General features: G+C 44.6%; 1 protein-coding gene across 1 annotated transcript in view; it reads left to right on the top strand.

The window, feature by feature from the left end:
• The window catches only part of CDHR3 (cadherin related family member 3), a 70,438-nt gene extending 53,358 nt beyond the window's left edge, over positions 1-17,080 (top strand). The window contains exons 12-19 of the mRNA XM_064290400.1: positions 565-791; positions 3,179-3,350; positions 4,920-5,170; positions 7,031-7,212; positions 10,082-10,095; positions 12,350-12,381; positions 14,156-14,204; positions 15,739-17,080. Coding sequence (XP_064146470.1) covers positions 565-791; positions 3,179-3,350; positions 4,920-5,170; positions 7,031-7,212; positions 10,082-10,095; positions 12,350-12,381; positions 14,156-14,204; positions 15,739-16,043 — 1,232 coding nt within the window. The 3' untranslated portion in view covers positions 16,044-17,080. The remainder of the gene's footprint in view (positions 1-564; positions 792-3,178; positions 3,351-4,919; positions 5,171-7,030; positions 7,213-10,081; positions 10,096-12,349; positions 12,382-14,155; positions 14,205-15,738) is intronic.
• The last annotated feature ends 3,156 nt before the right edge of the window (positions 17,081-20,236 follow it).

Below are 20,236 nucleotides of genomic sequence, written 5' to 3'. Positions count from 1 at the left end.
GAAGTCTTGATTTTCAAAACTGTTGATTAGAGTGCATTTCTCAGAAACCCCTGATTGCTGCTTTGTCTGTTTGCCTGATTCATCTAATCCTCCCTATTTGTAGCCTAACTTTTCTCCTGGTCTCCACTGTTATTTTTATCCAGCTCACTCAGAGAATTGAAATAGAAAAGATAAAGCTTCCCCATTCCCAGATTCCCTTCATTTAAAAACAAAATAAAGACATTTTCTCTCTTCTTTACTAGCATTTAGAGCCCTGGTGGCAGAGTGGTTAAAAGCTCAGCTGCTAACCAAAAGGTCAGCAGTTTGAATCCACCAGGCGCTCCTTGGAAACCCTGTGGGACAGTTCTACTCTGTAACACATGTGTCGTCATGAGTCAGAACTGATTCAATGGCAATGGTTTTTTTTTTTTTAATGGAATTGAAAATATAAAACCTATAAAACAACACAAAGGCCTCCAGAAGCCATTCCCCTCTGGCAGTGGGGATGGTAGTGAAGTAGGTTGTCTGTTCCTGTACCCCACCCCCCAAAGCAGTACAAATCTCAGATATATTCTTTTCCTCCAGCTAGAGCCCGGATTGGATGGGTACAAGCGACGGATAAGGACTTCCCCCAGAGCAGCATTGTATACTCCATCTCCAGTGGAGGGGCCAGCCTCCAGCAGCCAAACATATTTTGGATTAATTCCAAGACAGGAGAACTCCAGCTAGTGACTAAAGCGGACCATGAAACCACCCCCACCTATATTCTCAGAATCCAGGCCACCAACAGTGAGGATACAAGCTCAGTCACTGTGAGTGCGGCTGTTGTTTGATACGCTCACACAGGCCTCTGACTTCAGGCCACTCTGCTCTGGCACCCTCAGGGTGTTTGGCTGTGGCCATAGGAACCTTCATAGGGCACAGCCTGCAGATGTGACAGGAAATGAGTACTGGTGTCCAGAGCAGCACAACTGGACATGTAGAAGTGCCCAGGAAGTGAAGGTTGATGTCTGTAAATCCATATTTGTGGGGGCCTTGGAGAAGCACTGAGATTGATGACCAGACATTGGACTATCTGCTGAATCCAAAAAGCCACTCTGTGGGACAAGTGTCCTCTTGTTGCCCTTTATATCTCCCTTTGCTTTCACAGTGTGCTGATGGTGAGATGCATGCTATCCAGAAGTGAGGTGGTTTCATAGCTCTGCATTTCCCCCCGAGAGAAGTTTTGTCCTGTTTCAACCCACCCCCATACACACAAGGGTGGAGTAGATCTTAAAATGATGTGGTTAACATTGTGCTATAGGGCAGTGGTGGTTTAATGGTAGAATTCTCGCCTTCCATGCCAGAGACCTAGGTTCAATTACTGGCCAACGCACCTCATGTATAGCCACCACCCATCTGTCGGTGGAGGCTTGCATGTTGCTATGATGCTGAATAGGTTTCAGCAAAGATTCCTAAGATAGACAAAGAAATCCTGGCGATCTGCTTCTGAAAATCAGCCAATGAAAACTCGATGGATCAAAACGGTCCCATCTGCAACCAGCCATGGGGTTGGTGCAGTACCGGGGAGTGTTTTGTTCCATTGCGCATGGGGTTGCCATGAGTTGGGGGCCAACTCAGTGGCAGCTAAGAACAACAATAAAGGCAGCACTATACTGCTTCTCAACCTTTGATGTTGAGAATCTTGTTAAATGCAGATTCTGATTCAGAATGCCTGATGTCTAAGGTTCTGCATTCTAACAAGCTCCCAAGTGGTGCTGATGCCGCTGGTTTGCAGCCACTCTTTGAGAAGCAAGGGTTTAACAGGGCAATGCTGTCAGCGACCAGGACTAGCTGAGGGTAATGGGAAAGCCACCCAGACAGAACTATTTCTGGGTCTTTCCCATTATTGAAGTGAAAAAGCATGACGGTAAAATGAACTCTTAGCAGGAAGCCCTGTGCGATGTAGAGAAAGACTGGTTCAGAATCAGGAGACGGAGTTCATTTCTCAACTTTGATCCCAATTTTCTTGGGATGTGAGCAATGTTTATCTCCGTGTTCCAATTTCTCTATCTCTTAAATGGAGATTCAGTTGATAACCCAATGCCCAAAGAGTCCAGTTCATGTGATGACTTGCTTTGAATTAATGGGATGATGTCTTTCATGATGTGAGAGGCTTGGCATTGATAGCCGAGGGAAGGGTGTGTTACATCAGAGATAACTGCGGTGCTTGTTAGGCTTTTTTTTTTTTTTGAGGAAAATGAGTAGACTCACTTTGGGAGCTAACTAGAGTGAACATTTCATTTTATCCCTGGGCTCAGAAATAGCTGCAATCCCCAAATATCAAAGGTAGAATGAATACGACTCAAAATTCATAAGCTTTAAAAAGGGTGATGAACTAAATGATCACATAAGTCTCTTTCGAGGCTGACAGTATGTGATTCTGTGCTGGCAGCCATCCCAGTCCATATTCCAGTTCACCAGGCAAAAGAGACAGCCGTGAAAGAGAAAAGGCTGGCCTCTGGCTGTGGCCGGCGAGCACCACTGGCTTAGTGCAGAACTAATAGCCCAGGTTACAGATGAGACCCTGCCTCAGCCAGACAGACTTGTTCTATCCCAGTGATTCCCAACGCTGGCTGCATTTTAGAATCATCTGGGGAACATAAAAAAAATCACAATGCCTGGGCTCTACCTCCAGAGAGTCTAGTGTATTTAGTCTGGAATGTGGCCCAGGGATGTGGAGCTACATTGAGAACCATCACACTATATTCCAAAGTTAAAATCTGAATTCCCAATTCACAAGGGCAGTGAGAAAGAAAGTGTAATGGGTCACCATAAATTCGTAACCATTACAGGAGAAACAACTCAGCACCATTTGGGGATGAGCTGATGTGTCTGAGGGCATGTGCGATATGTGAATGTAATCATGTACTACGCACACCCACACAGAATATAGAAATGAATGGCAGAGGATTTGGAGTAGGGCAGACCTGGGTTCAAATCTCAGCTCTGCCACTTACCAACTGTATGGTTTTAGGTCAATTACCTAACTTCTCTAAGCCTCAGTTTCCTTATCTATAAAAGGAATAATCATATTATTCTCTTTCATATGAGGTTAAATGAGCTAATCCAGGGAAAAGTGCTTAGCCCAGTACCTGGCACACAGTAAGCCCTTGATAAGTGTTAGCTATTGAGAATGACCACCTTCTTGTTGCTCTAGGTTACTGTGAACATCCTTGAAGAAAATGATGAAAAACCTATATGCACCCCAAACTCTTCTTTCCTGACCATCCCAGTGGATCTGAAAGTTGGCACAAATATTCAAAATTTCAAGTTGACGTGCACTGACCTTGATTCCAGCCCTAGATCTTTTCGTTACTCTATTGGCCCAGGTACAATACTTGGCTTCGACAGTCCTGGACACTGCTCTTGAGGATTCCTGGTGTCTCAGGCCTTAGTAGCTATTTAGAGAGAATAGGGTGGAGGTCTGTGCTCACACACAGTGTCCATCGTGGGGGGTGTGTTGAATGGGGAAAGCTGGGGTGAGGAGTCTAAAGATTCCTCTGCCCCCAGTCTTCCTCTTTGGTTTTACCTTGTCCTCACTTAACTCTTCCCAGGCACCCATACAGGGCTGCCCAAAGGCCAGAGGAAGGATGAATCCCATTGATGGTGACCCCCCCCCCAATTACACAGAGTAGTTCAAAGATTCACAAATCATACGAGTGTAATTAAAAAAAAAATTAGTTCAACTCCTCAACCACCTCCTTTCCTGAAAGCTTGTAATGGGGGGCAGGGAATCCCAGTCCTCTCTCTGGGTAATAATAGATTAAATAGATGAAGTGCTTTTTGAAATGTGTCCTCAGGAATTCTCTTCCGCTTCATTCATTTTCTCTCTTTAAAAATATACCATTGTTGGGGGGTGGGGGGAGAGCACTCTCAATGGAAATTAGACCAAAATAGCTCATCTGATGAAGCGCTGGGGCCAGAGATTTAAACCCAAACAAGCAGAGCAATTCCACGTGAAAGAGTAAAATCCATCCCGGCCGCCTGCTGAGCCCTGGCAGAGCAGGAACTCAAGCAGTAGGAAGCCTCTCAAGCTGTCTGTGTCACAAAACCCAGGGGCAGACGCTGCCTCGAGACTGCAGTTGCTGAAGATGGAAATAATCCATAGTGAGAGCCCTAAGGCCTTGATGGTGCACTTCGCTGCTAAGGGAGTAAAAATTGCATCATCTCCTGCTCCATTTACTGGTTTTCAGTCGGTAATGAGTCTGGAGCCGCTGGAGGAATGAGCAAGAACGTGGTTAGGCTGGCAGCCTCTCTGCCCCAGGCTCCTTGAGCTGTGAGCTGTGAGCCCTGAGACCTAACAGAACTCTGCATATGTGTGCATGTGTGTGCACATACAGGAGAACCTGGGGCCAGGATCCCTGAAAAGCAGGAGGCACCTTCTTTTGGGGGACCCCAGGGACATCTGTAATCAGTGTGACCAGCCACCATGGAATGCATGGTGTGAACTTGGTCTATAGCTGGGTGTGTGGCCCGTCCTACCCTCCTGTTGTCCACTCTTTTATCTGAGTTTAAGTTAGCATGTGGTTACTTAAGTAAATGCCATTTGGAGAAAGATTGGCTGGAAGGGGCTGCAGCAGGACTATTGAATCTCTCTGCCTGATGTTCAGCCAGATGGCGGCCAATTCTCATAGGACAGGTGTGCTGTCATACTTTCCTACTCTCATTCTTATCGTCAGCCACACTGGTGCAAGCAGGAATTTCCTTGTAAGGGTGAAATCTCAGATGCAGCTAAAACCTGTATATAACACTGACCCAGCCCTTGTATATCTAAAACACAGCGTACGTTTTAGGTGTGGACATTTGAGGACAAGATCAAATGTACTTTTCTTCTAAACTATTATTTCTTACTCTCCTTTCTTCCTTTTCCCTACACCCTTGTATCAAATCTCTTTTAGGCAATGTCAATAATCATTTTACCTTCTCACCCAGTGCTGGGTCCAACGTCTCCCACCTGTTGCTTGCATCTCGCTTTGACTATACTGGTAGGTTTGATAAGATCTGGGACTACAAGCTGCTTGTCTACATAACTGACGACAACTTGCTGTCTGGATGGAAGAAGGCTAAGGCTCTTGTTGAAACAGGGACAGTGACACTGAGTATTAAAGTTATTCCTCACCCAACCACGATTATCACGACAACCCCCAGGGTAAGTCTCTGGTCCCCGAATCCCCAACCACATTCTCTTGCGATTTAAATCGATGAAGCCCTTTGACACAGGGGAAATGTGGGATGGACTGAAAGAGCTGAGGTGTCAAGATGCTGCTGGGGATGGCAACCATGGGCTGGATCAGAGTAGTCATTGGGTGGCAGATAAAGAACTGAATGAGACCTTGAACTCATAGGACTGTTCCTATTCTGGTAATGAAGAATGTGTGTTTGTGCAGGGACTTGTGATAGATAAGGCATTGACCTCCTATGGTGCTGGTGGCACAGGAACTAATTTTCATGAGCATATGGCCAGTTGCTACCTTCCCAACCCCTTCTCTGCTTGGTCTTAAGAGCCATTGCTAGTCAATGACCATGAAAGCAGATAGCTACCAGGTGCTTCCCACCTTTTTTGAAGAGTCATCATGCATCATTTTGTTTCCTACTCCTGACTTCCGCTCCAAAAAAATTCATTCATTCAATCCACAAATGTTGATTTAATGGTGATAATGCGCCAGTCACTTTGGCGAACAAGCCAAAAATGATCCCTACTGTCATGGAGCTTTTAATATATGTCAGTAGTTCTCAAAGCGTGTTCTGTGGACCAGCAGCATCAGCATCACCTGGGAGCTTGTTAAAAATGCAAATTCCCAGACCTACCCAGATTATTAAAGTTATTCCTCACCCAACCATGATCATCACCATGACCTCCAGGGAAGGACCTTGGAACCCAACCACATCCCCAGACTGACTGAATCAGAAACATTGGCTGTGGGACAGAGCCATCTGTGTTTTTAATAAAGCATCCAGGAGATTCTGATATGGGCTAAAGATTGAGAGCCACTGGTCTAGAGGGCTAGACAGATAATAAAGAAGTAAGCAAGTTAGTAAAATAATTACAGATCGTGGTAAATGTTAGGAAGGAAATAACAGGTGCCATAACAGAATCAGTGTGAAGGAAAGGGTGTTTTGGACTCTGACAACAGGATTATCTCCTCTGCTCTTTGGAGGAACTGGCTTATATTTATGCTAACTCTTTTGTTCCCTCTCCTCCGCTTGGCTTGTGAAAGCTGCACCCCTGGTCAGCAGCCCCATACTTGCAAAAGGACAGAGGAAACATGTCAGAACCTTATAAAATCACCTGTGAAAGGTGGCCAACTTCTGCTTCTCAGAGTCTTACCAAAAGCTGGTTAATGCTTACTGCCCCTCTGCTTGTATCAATATTAACCCCAATGAATGGAGGCGTACGGTAACCTAAAGATTTTGGTTATAGTAGAGCCTGTAGGGCCCCCTGAATAAGGAATTGCCACCTTTCTTGGGCTTAAAGCATGACCCAATTATGACATCCCCAATTCTGAAATCTCTGTAACATGTTTGTCTGTCTCCCGCCCTGGGAAGCAGATGCTGAACTTGAGGTTTCACTGTGATATCAGCCCACTCCTCTGGCAGAGGCAGCTTGTAGTTGAGTGAACACTGAAAAACCTACAAGGTGTAAAAAAACAACTTTCATGGCTCATGCCTTCCCAGTGAGAGACAATTGCTATATTAGTCCCTGGGTTATGCCATGTTTTGGCAGAGAAAAAGCCAATGGCATTTGTAGTGTTTGGGAAAGAGAAGAAAGAGGATGAAATTAGGCCTGGAGTTGCTTTTCAGTTCCCTAAATATTCTGGATTTTGATCTAATGGATGTCTAGAAAGACAACTGGTCAGGTGATGGGCTGAAGCAGCAAAAATTATGAGCACACAGATGTCCACCTTATAGAGCAAGAACACAGAGTAGACGTAAACACTCAATATGGGGGAATACTGGATGTCTCAATGCTACCACACTCCACTCACCCTTTCCATTTCTATCATTCAAGCCCAGGATCACCTACCTGATCCAGAGGGAAAACATGTATTCTTCATCAGCGTGGTATGTGCCTTTTGTCATCACCTTGGGCTCCATGTTGCTTCTGGGTCTCCTGGTGTCCCTGATCATCCTGTTGGCCAAAGCCATCTACAGACACTGCCCCTGCAAGGCCAGGAAGGACAAGAAACCTCTGTAAGTCACCAGGGAGCTGGACCCTTTCCATCACTTCCTTTAGTACACTGTTTTCAGTTTTGTCAGGAGAAGGAAAGATGGAGAATCAGTATTCCTCTAAAGGGTAGGGTGCCTGGAGTGAAGGGATGAAAAGAAGATATGAAGGAAGGAATCTCAGCTTCCCTTGGCCCTGATGTCCGCTCCTCATCACCTGCTGGACCATGAAACAATTCTTTTGGCTTCCCCTGGCTACCTGCCCTGTCCTTGATAGACTCTCAGTGAAATGGGGGCTCCTACCCTTGGGGAACCTTGCCATGGAGAAAAGCTATGTAAAGCCTTGTTGTGAGCAGTGATAGAATATGCTGTGCCCCTTTTTTGCAGGATTTTTAAAAGATTGGATGGAGTCAGAAAAAGCATAAAAAATGGAATTAAGCTTTTGGTTCCAATGACTCAATTGGGCTTTTGTGTGACTAAATAATCATTGTGCTTTTGCAAGTGGCATGATCTCTCACTCTTGAAAGGGTTGAAACAGAGGTGCATTTTCTCTCCCTCCTACTCTCACCTGCTCACTAATATGCCTCTTACTGTGACAGTCTATGGAGTGTCTTTTACTGGCTGAAGTGAGGTACTAGAGTGAAGTGGAGAGAGCACTATACTGTTACAAACTGCCTCCAGAGCCATATTTTTAGATTCTCAGTAGCTCTTATTATGAGCCTGAGTTCAGATCCTGGTTCTACTGCTTTCTAGGCATGTGGCTTTGGGCACGTGGCAACCTCTGTGAGCTTCAATTCCCTTATTTATAAAACTAGGCCATTAAATGAGCAAATGCAAGTAAAGCACTTAACAGTCTTCTCGATATACTGCTTCATTTGTTTGCCAACCACGCCCTCCTCCCATGAAGTATTTTCATAAGTGCTGCTATGCCAATTTTTTTTACATGTTGCTGAGGAGAAAAAAAAAAAAAACATAGCACGCTTATGAAAATACCTCACGGGGAGGGCACGGTTGGCAAACAAACGTAGAAGGCGCACGTTATTTACATAAAAATGAGATATATCTACCCAGTTGCCATCGAGTCAATTCTGACTCATGGCAACCCAATGTGTGTCAGAGTGGAACTGTGCTCCATAGGGTTTTCAGTGGCTGATTTTGTAGAAGTAGATCACCAGGCCTTTCTTTCAAGGCTGGGTGGACTTGAACCTCTAACCTTTTGGTTAGCAGCTAAGCATGTTATACATTTATACCACTCAGAGACTCTCCCTTATATATATATATAGCAAATACTTAGACGCTACAGCCATTATTTTTATTGTTACATTATTCCTCACAGTTGAGTGTGAGTTGGTTTAGGATTCTGGATTCCAAGTCTGGCATTACACCCAAGTATCTTGTGGTATTAGAACCTCTGAGTTTCAGAATTTCTCGCTGGGAAAAGGAGTGATAAGAGTCATGTGCCTTTTAAAGGTATTGTGAAGATTAGTACTGTCAAATCATTTAAAATCTATGGATGAAAGACAGTATAAAAGCATAAGGTATTAGCACAGAGATGTGCATTGCATTTTGCCATATTTACTGGGGAAGTTGTTGCTATTGGCAACCTTGACTTCAAGGTAAGAAATCCTTGAGCATCTGCTGAAATAAAAAAAGGCATTTTTGTTTGGGCTCTACTTGCAAATTGATTTGAAAAAAATTGTCTCCAGAAGAGTGCCGCTTAAGCTTGTAAGGATGGTGGTGCTCAGTATGGGTTTTGGGCAGAAGTTCTTAAAGGAAGTAATCCAACAGACACTGGAACTCAAATGCAATTTATGGCTGAGTGGTAAATATGCACCTTGAACCTAGCTGTTTTTATCTTAAATTCTAAATATTAATTGTTTCCAACGTGGCTGACTTAAAAGAAACTAGTGAGGTATTCAGGCTCAGACCTGGCCTCTCTGGAAATTAGTTGTAATATATGACAGCCAACATTTGTCAGTTAGAAAAGAATGGAGTCATAAAATTATAGAATCCAAGATTACCATGGGAAGGGCCCTGGAGATGAGTCCAGCTCTTCATGTTGCAGGAAACCAAGGTCCCTGCAAACCTGCTGAACTCCGCTCTGTGAGCCAGGCCTTCTGCTCGCTGGCTGCCAGGGAGAGAGGAAGGGCAGGAAGCATAGCTGGTGAAATCTGAGGGGGGTGGTCCTGCCCTCACTGAGTAGTGCAAGCAGTTAATGCACTTGGCTGTTAACAGAAAGGTTGGAGGTTCAAGTTCACCCAGAGGTACTTTGTAAGAAAGGCCTGGTGATCTTCTTCTGCCACTGAAAACCCTATGGAGCACAGTTCTACTCTGGCACACGTGGGGTCACCATGAGTCAGAATCAACTTGATGACAACTGATTTTGTCCTCACTAGCTGTCATCTTCAGAGAAAATACATTTCCTTGAAGTTCCATAAAGCAATAGGTTTTAAACTCATCAAACCCCCAGAATTTTCTTGTCTGAAGCCAATAGCGATGGAACTGTTCTTTTTGGAGCAGGGTCGGGCACCCAGAATCCATCTGCCTAGCCTTCTTTTTGGCCTCACACCTGCCCTGTCTTTCAGTCAACCCCTGACAAGGGCAGATTAACCAGTAAGCTTGGTACACACTGGCCTAATTGTTTACTTATCTGTAGCGCACAATTTCACATGGGTTTCACCACGTCAACAATAAAAAACAAGTGAAATTGTGCACTACAGATTAGTAAGTAGGCATAATTAAGTCCGTGCATGCTTGGCTTATTGGGTAATCCATCCACACCTGGAGCCCAAGGAGCACAGCTGCTCAGAGGACCCTATGTTTTCGTGTGGGTACCACAGGACCAAATACTTTCAGGTTAATTAATATCTCTTTCTCTCTTTTTTTTTTTCCATAGGGTGAAGAAAGGAGGTATGTACAGGGCCTGCTATCTCTGTTTGTTCTGCCTGGTCTGTTGTACTAGCCTAAAGGGCTCCAGTTGGGCAGAGAACCAGAATAATCACGTCTTGGCAGGTTTTCAGTGGCTGGAAGGAAGTAGTGGATGGCGGAGCAGGAGAAAGGGAAGGGTGGGGTGCTTGGTGCCATTGGCCCACTCAGACCCCTAATTTTAGCCCTACCCGTATCCAGTCAGTTTGATTTAAGCATCCAGAGGTCAGTTCCACACCAAGTGGGACAGGAATCAAGCATTCTCCATGTGTTAAACACCAAACCCAGAAAACCCATTGGTGTTGAGTTGATTCTGACTCATAGTGACCCTATAGTACAGAGTAGAACTGCAGAGTAGGGTTTCTAAGGCTGTAATCTTTACAGAAGCAGACTGCCACATCTTTCTCCCTTGGAACAGCTGATGGATTTCAACTGCTGGCCTTTCAGTTAGCAGCCAAGTGCTTAACCGGTGTACCACCAGGGCTCTTGTGTTGAACACAACCTGTGTTACATAGATTATCCAATAAGCAAGGTACGCATGGGCTTACTTGTGCTTATTTACTAATCTGTAGTGTACAATTTCACCTGTCTTTCACCACATCAACGATGTGTTGAAACCCAAGTAGGTAAACACAATTAAACCTGTGCATACCCTACTTACTGGTAATCCACCCCACGATGGTGTATACTCACTGCTGCGCACAGAGGGGTGTGACCTCCCCTGAGGACAATTTATGCTCTGTCTTGGACAGACTCCTCTTTTTTTTTTTTTTTTTAATAATTTTTATTGTGCTTTAAGTGAAAGTTTACAAATCAAGTCAGTCTGTCACATATAAGCTTATATACACCTTACTCCATACTCCCACTTACTCTCCCCGTAATGAGTCAGCCCACTCCCTCCTTCCAGTCTCTCCTTTCATGACAATTTTGCCAGTTTCTAACCCTCTCCACCCTCCTATCTCCCCTCCAGACAGGAGATGCCAACACAGTCTCAAGTGTCCACCTGATACAAGTAGCTCACTCTTCATCAGCATCTCTCTCCAACCCATTCAGTCTCCTCTTTTTAAAGAACAAACAACACTTGATTCTCGGGTTATAATGGATTTGATCATTTTCACAAATTATATAGACCGGGTTTGTTAGAAAAAGGAGCTGGGTACAGACGGTGATCTGGGAGAGCTGGGTGATCTCAGGAAAGTTGATGAATTAAACGAGACCCATCTGAATAGCTTCAGGCCTGAGAGCGCTGTGACCTGGATCTCCATGACCTTGCCCCGGCAATCGTGGCTTGGAGGAGACCCCAGGCTGTGGGCAGACAGGACAAGGAAGTAGGAAGTGGGTTTAAGAAAAGCATGCTCTAACCACTCCATCCACAGGTATTTGTGTGTCTAACGTGCACAAGGCACATTTAAGCAGGGGTAACATTTTGTTTATAATGGTTATTGATCATATTGAACACTGTTATTTTAATAAATTTGATTGTCACAAACTATCTCCAATCCCAGTTACTTTTTTAAAAAGGCTTAGAAAATAGATGTAAAAAATCCCCACATTGGGGTGAAATGTATCAACCCAATCTTTCTTTCTTAAAAAGTCTTCTGAAAATTAATTTCCTTATGCCCAGTAATAAGAATAAGCTGAAAAAAGAGTAAAAAAAAAAATTCAACTGTGTGTGTATGTATATAACCAAACCAGTCTATAATCTTTACGGAAGCAGACTGCCACATCTTTCTCCTTCGGAGTGGCTGGTGGGTTTGAACTGTCGACCTTTCAGTTAGTAGCTGAGTGCTTAATCACTGTGCCACCAGGGCTCTTTTGTATGTGTGTGTGTATATATATATATATATATATATATAACCAAAACTCAAACCCGTTGCCATGGAGTCAATTCTGACTCATAGCGACCCTATAGGGTTTCCAGGGAGCGGCTGGTAGATTCCACCAGGGCTCCATAAGGGAACATCTGTCATATATACATATGTGTGTGTATGTGTATATGTGTGTATGTGTATATGTATATATATGTATATATATAGGTATGTGTATATATGTATGTATATATTTTTTCTTTCTGAGATGGCAAGCTGTCAACAATCATGTCTAGAGACAGAAAATTCTTTGCTGTGTCTGCAAGACTGAGTTGAAAGCCTGTTTAGGGGAAGTGCCATTGTGGGGGTAGAATTTTTAAGGTTATTTAGTGTCCAGGAAGCTTGACTTCTGCCTGTCCTATTCTCTGCAGAAATGAAGACAACAAAGAGAGCCACTGTGGTGGTGAGTGGGTCAGCGCTGGGGCCCCTTGCTTGGGTGCTGGCTGGTGGGAGGTGCTATTCCCCCAAACAGGCCCTGCCACAGCCTTGTGGAGGCACTTATTATTCAGGGAGATGCTGGTATTTGGCCACCGGAACAGATTGCTGTGTGACGAGGCCCTGATAGAATTTGTTCCCTCTACTAAACATGTCTGCTGATATATTTGCAAAAGAACTGGGTTTCATAAATATTGAATAGTGGTGTTTATTATCTGCACCAGCCCTCTAGCAGCATAAGTTGGGGGAAGTGGAGCTTAAAGACTAAAACTGGCACTTCAGCCTTCAGTGGGATTTATTTTTTCTTCACTCTCTCACAACCTTGAGGAAAAACGATAAAGATTACGGGCCCAGGCCCAGGGTTGGCTCCACCTACTTAGGCAGATGACCTTGGGGAATCCTGACCTCTTTGAGCTTCAGATTCCTCATCTGTGAAATGGGAGTGAAGACAGCTGCCCTGAGGTGACAGGTGGGAAAATATTTTTAGTTGCCAAGTGTCACACAAATGCAAAGTGTTACAGGATAGCTGGAGAGTTACCTCTGTACCCCATTCCCATATTTTTTTTCCTTTTACTGAAACCAATCACCACTGGGAAGTGACAGACTTAAAGGTGAGTCCTCCAGCTCTTCCCCACCCCCTGAGAGTAAGGCTTTGTTGTAATCTGAGACCCGTGAATTCCGGGGATGAGATGCACAGTGGGGAGGCCAATCCAGTACACTGGAAGGTATGCTTCAGACCCATCACATAAGTGCTTGTAAGTCCTAGTCAGTCTACAAACAGGAGGAAGAGGCAATCTCTTCTCCTGGGCCTTACTGTCTAAGGCAAGTACCCTTGGTGATGCCATTCGGAGACCACCTTAGAATTATGGGATATCAATCTGTTAAATAAAGAAATCCCATGACAATATAAAATGGGGTACTACTTAGTTGATCAAATGGATGAAACCCCAGTAATACCCATTTTCTGTCTCTTCTGAGTCGAGCAGCTATGGGCAAGTATGTAGGTGCTCATTTATATGGTAAAATTGGGAGTTGAAAGGCCCCATTGAGCCTCAGACACCTTCCTTATCAGGGTACTAAACAATCTGACCTTGGCCCCATAAGACAGAAGAGTGTGTTTTCATGGGAATGGGGGACAGATACATTAGGGAAAGACTAGGTCCTGAAGTGTGGCATAGAGCACGGATCAGGGGAAGGACTAGGTCAGGAGCACAGAGCTTAGGTGAGGAAGGCCAGGCTCACATGCAACAGTGCACTGGCCTAGGCAAGGGGAGACAGCTGGAGAGGACAGGGGTGCCAGGGCCCAGAGGTGGGAGCACATGGGTACTCAGCTGTGCCTGCTTTGCAAGTCTGCCTGACAGTGATTCCACTTGGTAATGTGGATCTTAGCCAGGGTTGCATGTCACTTCTACTCTCCCTTCTGTCCAGGATGCTTTCCTAACCCCCAAGTCTGGATTAGATTCCCCCACGCTCCCATAGCTTCCTAGGTTCCCCCTATCATAGCCTTACCACTGCATTGTAGCCCCTGTTTGTCAGCGGCTCCCACTTGATTGCAAGCTTTGTGCAGGCACTAACCACACCTACTTTATTCACCACTGTGTCCCCAGCATCTAGCACAGTGCTTGTTGAATAAATAAATGTCAAGAGGCTATGAGAAAGAAACTTGGCCTGTGAGAGAGAGCAGCCTTGCCTGGGAGGAGGAGTGTGGGGTTGTGCTTGATGCTCTTTTTTCTTCACCTTAGGAAACAATCAAGATGAACACAGTCTTTGACGGAGAAGCCATAGACCCAGGTAAGGAAGTGGCAATGCCATCCATAAGGAAGTATCCTTAGTTTTTCATATTCCAGGCTGGTAGAGTCACGGAAGACCTCATCCAGCTTCCTGCTCTTAACTCAGTTTGTTAATCAGTTTGGCTACATTGCACCTACAGTGTGGACTGTAGGTTGAAATACAAGGTGAGGCCTGCTCTGAGCACGGCTGGCGTGCAGATGTGCAAAGACGTTGAGTGTGAGTGTGTGTGAGGCCTCAGCAAGTTTCCCCTTAAAAACTCTCACTCAAGGATCATGCCTGTTTCTTACCTCCCTTTCTAAATCATGAACCAATTTAGGGAATTGTGAACACAAGAACATGCAGTTTTTCCTGCTCACTGGGACACTCTGGGCCACCCCACACCCCTGAGTGCAAGTAACACCATCTAATTGGTAGCGGGAGATACCGAGAAATGGCGAGTTTGGCTTCTTTTTTCCCTAGATCATGGCCAAGAATTTCTTCTTGGTCAGCAAGAGGAACATAAGGTGAAGCTGGCTTCTGAGAGTTCTCATCACCCCTGTGAAATCAGCTCCAAACTTAGCTCCTTTACACACATCCCTCTGCTCACAAAGGCTCAATTATAGATGTGAATAAAGGGAAGGAAACCAAATTCAGGAGGCAAGTGTGTTGGCTCCCTGCCAGTCTCATATGCAAAACGCTCTGGTCCTCTTCTGAAGGATGGCTCCTTTCCAGGGAGGCTGCTGCTGCCGCTGCAATGAAATTTCCCTCTATTATTAGGTACTTGTTACCATAATGTGCCCACATTAGCATAAGTGCTGGTGGGATCCGCAGCAGAGAGGCCACTCAGGCTGGATGGGAGGGCACAAATGGGCTCACCTGAAACTCGATCTTCCTGGGTGACATTCAGGGACCTGAGAGGCTGTTATCCTGGGTTTGTGTTGTTGAGAGGAGGAAAAAGGAAGAAAGAAATGGTCCAACTGGACTAATGTGAACAAACACACCAATTAGCATCTGTTGGCTTCAACACAATAAAAATGGGTCCCTCGCATCATCTCAACTTGGGCCAGATTTGTGCGCCTGTGTCTACAAAGCTAACTGAATGTAAATAAAAACCAAGTTCTTTTTCTCCTCACATGGTGAATTCTTTTAAGAGCAGGGATTCAGGGGCCTTTTATAACAAAATAAGTCAGAAAGTAACTGGCAATCCCGTTAGATACTGAGCCTAATTTATCCTAAGCTCGCATGGAATTCAAGATGTAAATCTCCTTCACACCTAGCAGTTGAGATGGCCAGGAGACTCTCCTAAACTTTTCTGTCCAGACAGGCCTGATGTTTGCTACCTGAGTTGCCTTAGTTTATCTTTTATGGAAAGGGCAGGCCGGTGAAGATTGTTTGTGCTATTCAGTAGCCTGCGTTCTATCTCTCAGTTACTCATACCTTCTAGCATGCTTCATCTTTGCTTGGGAGTGGGAGTAGAGCAGGGTGGAGATGGAAGAGGGGAAGAATCATTGAATTTCCTGGTTTATGTGATTGCCCTTGTTTTTTTTCTTTCTAGTAACTGGGAAAATATATGAATTCAACTCAAAAACTGGAGCCAGGAAGTGGAAAGCTCCATTAACTGAAACGCCAAAATGGAAAGAATCCAGCCCCCAGGGAACTACTACTCACAGGGTCACTGCTGGTGAGGGGATGGGGCCACTGAGGACCACCAACAAGGAAGGAGATAGGCTGAGTGGGAAAGGACAGGCTGAGGATGCAGGTGTAGGTTCCAGAAGCGAGGATGGCAATACTGGCACCCCCAAGAACAAAAGCTCAACCCCCACAAGCATGGCTTCCCCTAAACCACACCCGGGAAAGTAAATGGTGTCTGGTGGCCAGGCCCACAGCACAGACAGAGGAGAGGCATTGACTACCAGCAGGGTGCTGCCTCACCCCAAATTCTATGAGGGCAGGGGTGGGAGTAGAGTAGATGCGAAAATGTGGGCTAAAGGGACGCAGAGATGGGATGTTTGACAACCCTTAAAACTGTGATCACACAGTCACCTTTTTCTGAGACTGCACGGTAGAAATTTCTCTCAGGTCTCAGGACTGGCTGTGCTTCTGTTGACCAGCTGGACTGTTAGCTTTTGGATGCAGAATCATGCTTTCTTCTTTGCATTGACTGCTAGGAAGCTCCAGTCAGCTGAGGCCTACCCTCGCCTCTGGTTTGAGAAACAGCATCACCCAGATTTCTTCACTTATAAATTCAGTTCAGCAACATAAAATCTATACCTTTGTAAGTCACCTCGAATCTTTCTCAAAAGTAGCAGAACAGTAGAAAAATGGATGAATGAATAAATAATGAGTTTTATATCTGGGAAGGAGAAAACATAATACATACCTTTTATTCTTTTTTATTGAGGTATAATTTATATTCAATAAAGTGTACAGATCTAAGGTCTTCAGCTCGATGATATGTGTACTCTGCTCCAGAGACATCCACTATTCTGATCTTTATCATCATAGATTAGTTCTGCCTGTCTTGAATTTCATATAAATGGAATCATACAAAATGTACTCTTTTGTGTCTGGCTTCTTTCTTTCAGTGAGACTCATCTGCGTATATAGTAATACTCCAGTCTTCTTCATTGTTACATCTTATTCCATTGTATAACATGATTTATCCATTCTACGCTTGGGTTAAGGAGCCCTTGTGGTGCAAGCACTCAGCTGCTAGTTGGTGGTTCAAACTCATCCAGCAGTTCCATGGAAGAAAAACCTGGCCATCTACTCCCATAAAGATTTGTTGTTGTTGTTGTTAGGTACCATTGAGTTGATTTTCAACTCGTAGCAACCCCAGGTGACAGTGTAGAACTGCCCTATAGGGTTTTCTTGGCTGTAATGTTTATGGAAGCAAATCATTAGGACTTTCTTCTGCCAAGCATCTGGGTGGGTTCAAACAGCCGATCTTTTCATTAGCAGCCTAACCAAATGCTTAAAACAGTTGTACCACCAGGGATCCTCCATAAAGATTACAGTCTAGAAAAACCCTACGAGGCAGTTCTGCTCTGTTACTGCCTCACCATGAGTGGAAAATTGATTCAACGTCACATAACAACAACACACTTGGGTTACTTCAAGTTTCTTACTCTTACGAATTACACCACGTATAATTTTGTACATGTCTTCTGGGAAGACACTCATGTCTTCTGAGCATATACCTAGAAGTGAAATTGCTGGAGCAATTGCTGGCTACTGCCAAAGAGTTCCAAACTCGTGGTTCCAATTTACACTTTCATCAGCAATGACTGAGAGTTCCAACTGCTCTACAGCCTTGCCAACACTTGGATTGCCAGTCCTTTTTGTTTTAGCCAGTCTCGTGAGGGACATCACTCTTTTTATGAAAGCTAAAATAACACTAACCTTTCAACTCCTCTGCCCTACTTCTTCCCTAATTCCTGTGATTAGAGAAACCACGGGATCTGAGTGAAGACACAGTGGGCAGCTGTACCAAACCAGGACCTTCACCTGTTGGTGTGAGCCATGAGCTGAAAATACACAGCACAGTGACAAACTAGGAAATGAAACTTTCCAATGCCTGCCTCACTTTAGCCCTCTGTCTTCTCCCCAGCAGCTTCAAGCCTAGCCTGTATTACTTTCCTGGGGATGCCATAATGAATTACCACAAACCGGGTGGCTTAAAACAACAGAAGTTTATTCTCTCACAGGTCTGGAGGCTGGAAGTCTGAAGTCAAGGTGTTCGCAGCACCATGTTCTTTTTGAAGGCTCTAGGGGAGAATCTGTTTCATGCCTTTCTCTGAGCTTCTGTTGTTACTGGCAATTCTTGGTGTTCCTTGACTTCTAGAAGCGTCATTCCAATCTCTACCTCCATCGTCACATGGCATTCTCCCTGTATGTCTGTATCTGTGTCTCTCCTCCTGTTCTTATAACAACACCAGTCACATGGGATTAGAACCCACTCTAATGACTTCTTCATCTTAACTTGATTTTATCTGCAAAGACCCTATTTACAGGAACCAGGGATTAGGATTTCAACATATCTTTGGGGGGACACAATTCAGTCTATAACACAGTCCAATAACCTCAAGAAGGGACAAAGTGAGAGTCTATTAGATCAGCACCTGCTTCCCAGTAGAGGAGACAGATGAGAACTCACAGGTCAACAGTGGCCCATGGGTGGGGGTGGGGGGAGTGGGCAGGGTCCGTCCTGCAATTGAAGAATTTTGGAGAGAGCAGTTGCTTGTTTGTTGTATGTCTGTGCACCCACGTGACTTCTCTCAAGAAAAAGAAGCATTGAAAAAATGCCCCATCCTGGCCTAGATCAGATATGATTTATTAATAAGTCTAGGTTACCGGGGACCTCCCTTGAATGGGTTTAATTTTCCAAAAGGAGGCAGAGCTGTTCATTTGTACAGATTAAAGTGGGCGAAGTGGCTGATTACCCATTTAAGACTTAGCTAGTTATTTTTTTTAGTGTGTGGGGCCCTGAGTAAAATGCCTTCCTGAGAAGCTCTCAGCCTCAATGCAAGTAAAATGAGGCTCAGAGAAGGCTGAATAACTTAATAACTGTTTATAAGCCCATTAAGGATGATTAAAAGGAGGGCAGCAAAGAGCTGTTTTTCCTTCTCCAGTGATGACAGGGCAAGAAAGAATAGTGTTTAACGGCCAGAAGAGATTTAAGTTAGGTGCAAGGAGGAACTTCCTGAAGGCTGGAGTCTGTCTGAAGAGCCCAGAGTCTTCCCTGTTGATGGGTAGGAAGAGCTGGTCATCTTCCAAGCCCCAAGATGTGAGGAGCTTCCACCCCTCAGGAGCCCGAGAAATGGGAGCAGAGGGGCAAGGAGGCTATGACTGAGAGAAAACCTGTACCCTCTTTCCTTTTGCATCCTTCGCTATTTGATTTGGAGAAATCCAGAAGACTGAGGATTAGAGCTGAGACCATTCAGTTTAAACATTTACCAGGTTTGGGAGAAAAAAAAAAAAGTTATCTGATTAAAATGAAGCCAGGAACCCTTGTGAATTTGTGAAAAATTTCTCACATTTTTCTCTCGAGGCCTTGTTGTTGTGTTGTTAGCTGCCATCGATTTGGGCCCTGACTCATGGCAACCCCGTGCACAACAAAAAGAAACGCTGCCTAGTCCTATGCCACCCCTGTGATGGGTTGCAGATTGGACCATTGCGATCCGTAGGCTTTTCATTGATTTTCTGAAGTAATTTGCCAGGTCTTTCCTCCTAGTCCATCTTACTCTGGATGCTCCACTGAAACCTGTTCAGCATCACAGCAACACGCAAGCCTCCAGTGACAGGTGGCTGGTGGCTGTGCATAAGGTGCGTTGGCTGGAAATCAAACCTAGTTCTCCCATATGGAAGGTGAGAAGTATACTACTGAACCGCCAATGCCTTCTCACCAGACCTTAAACACATGAATTTGTTGTAGCCAATGTTTACTTTCCCGATTCTAATTCATCCCAAACTTGGGACAAATATATCAGGGTGGTTGCTTTTGTTGTTAGGTGCCGTTGAATCAGTTCTGACTCATAGCCACCCTATTTACAACAGAACAAAACACTACCTAGTCCTCACAATCCTTACTATGTTTGAGTCTATTATTGCAGCCACTGTGTCAAAGCATCTCATTAAAGGTCTTCCTCTTTTTCACTGACCCTCTACTTTACCAAGCATGATGTCCTTCTCCAGGGCCTGGTTTCTCCTGATAACATGTCCAAGTGTACATGAGACTAAGTCTCCCCATCCTCGTTTTGAAGCAGCATTCTGAGTGTACTTCTCCCAAGACAGATTTGTTCATTCTTCTGGCAGTCTGTGGCATATTCAACGTTCTTTGCCAATACCATAATTCAAAGACATCAATTCTTCTTCAGTCTTCCTTATGCATTGTCCAGCTTTCAAATGCATATGAGGCAATTGAAAATACCATGGCTTGGGTCAGGTGCACCTTGGTCTTCAAAGTAACGTCTTTGCTTTTTAACACTTTAAAGACGTCTTTTGCAGGAGATTTGCCCAATGCAATGCATTGTTTGATTTCTTGACTGCTGCTT

This window comes from Loxodonta africana, chromosome 8, assembly GCF_030014295.1.
Source record: "Loxodonta africana isolate mLoxAfr1 chromosome 8, mLoxAfr1.hap2, whole genome shotgun sequence".
NCBI lineage: Eukaryota > Metazoa > Chordata > Mammalia > Proboscidea > Elephantidae > Loxodonta > Loxodonta africana.
This window is presented reverse-complemented; position numbering and strand designations above follow the sequence as displayed.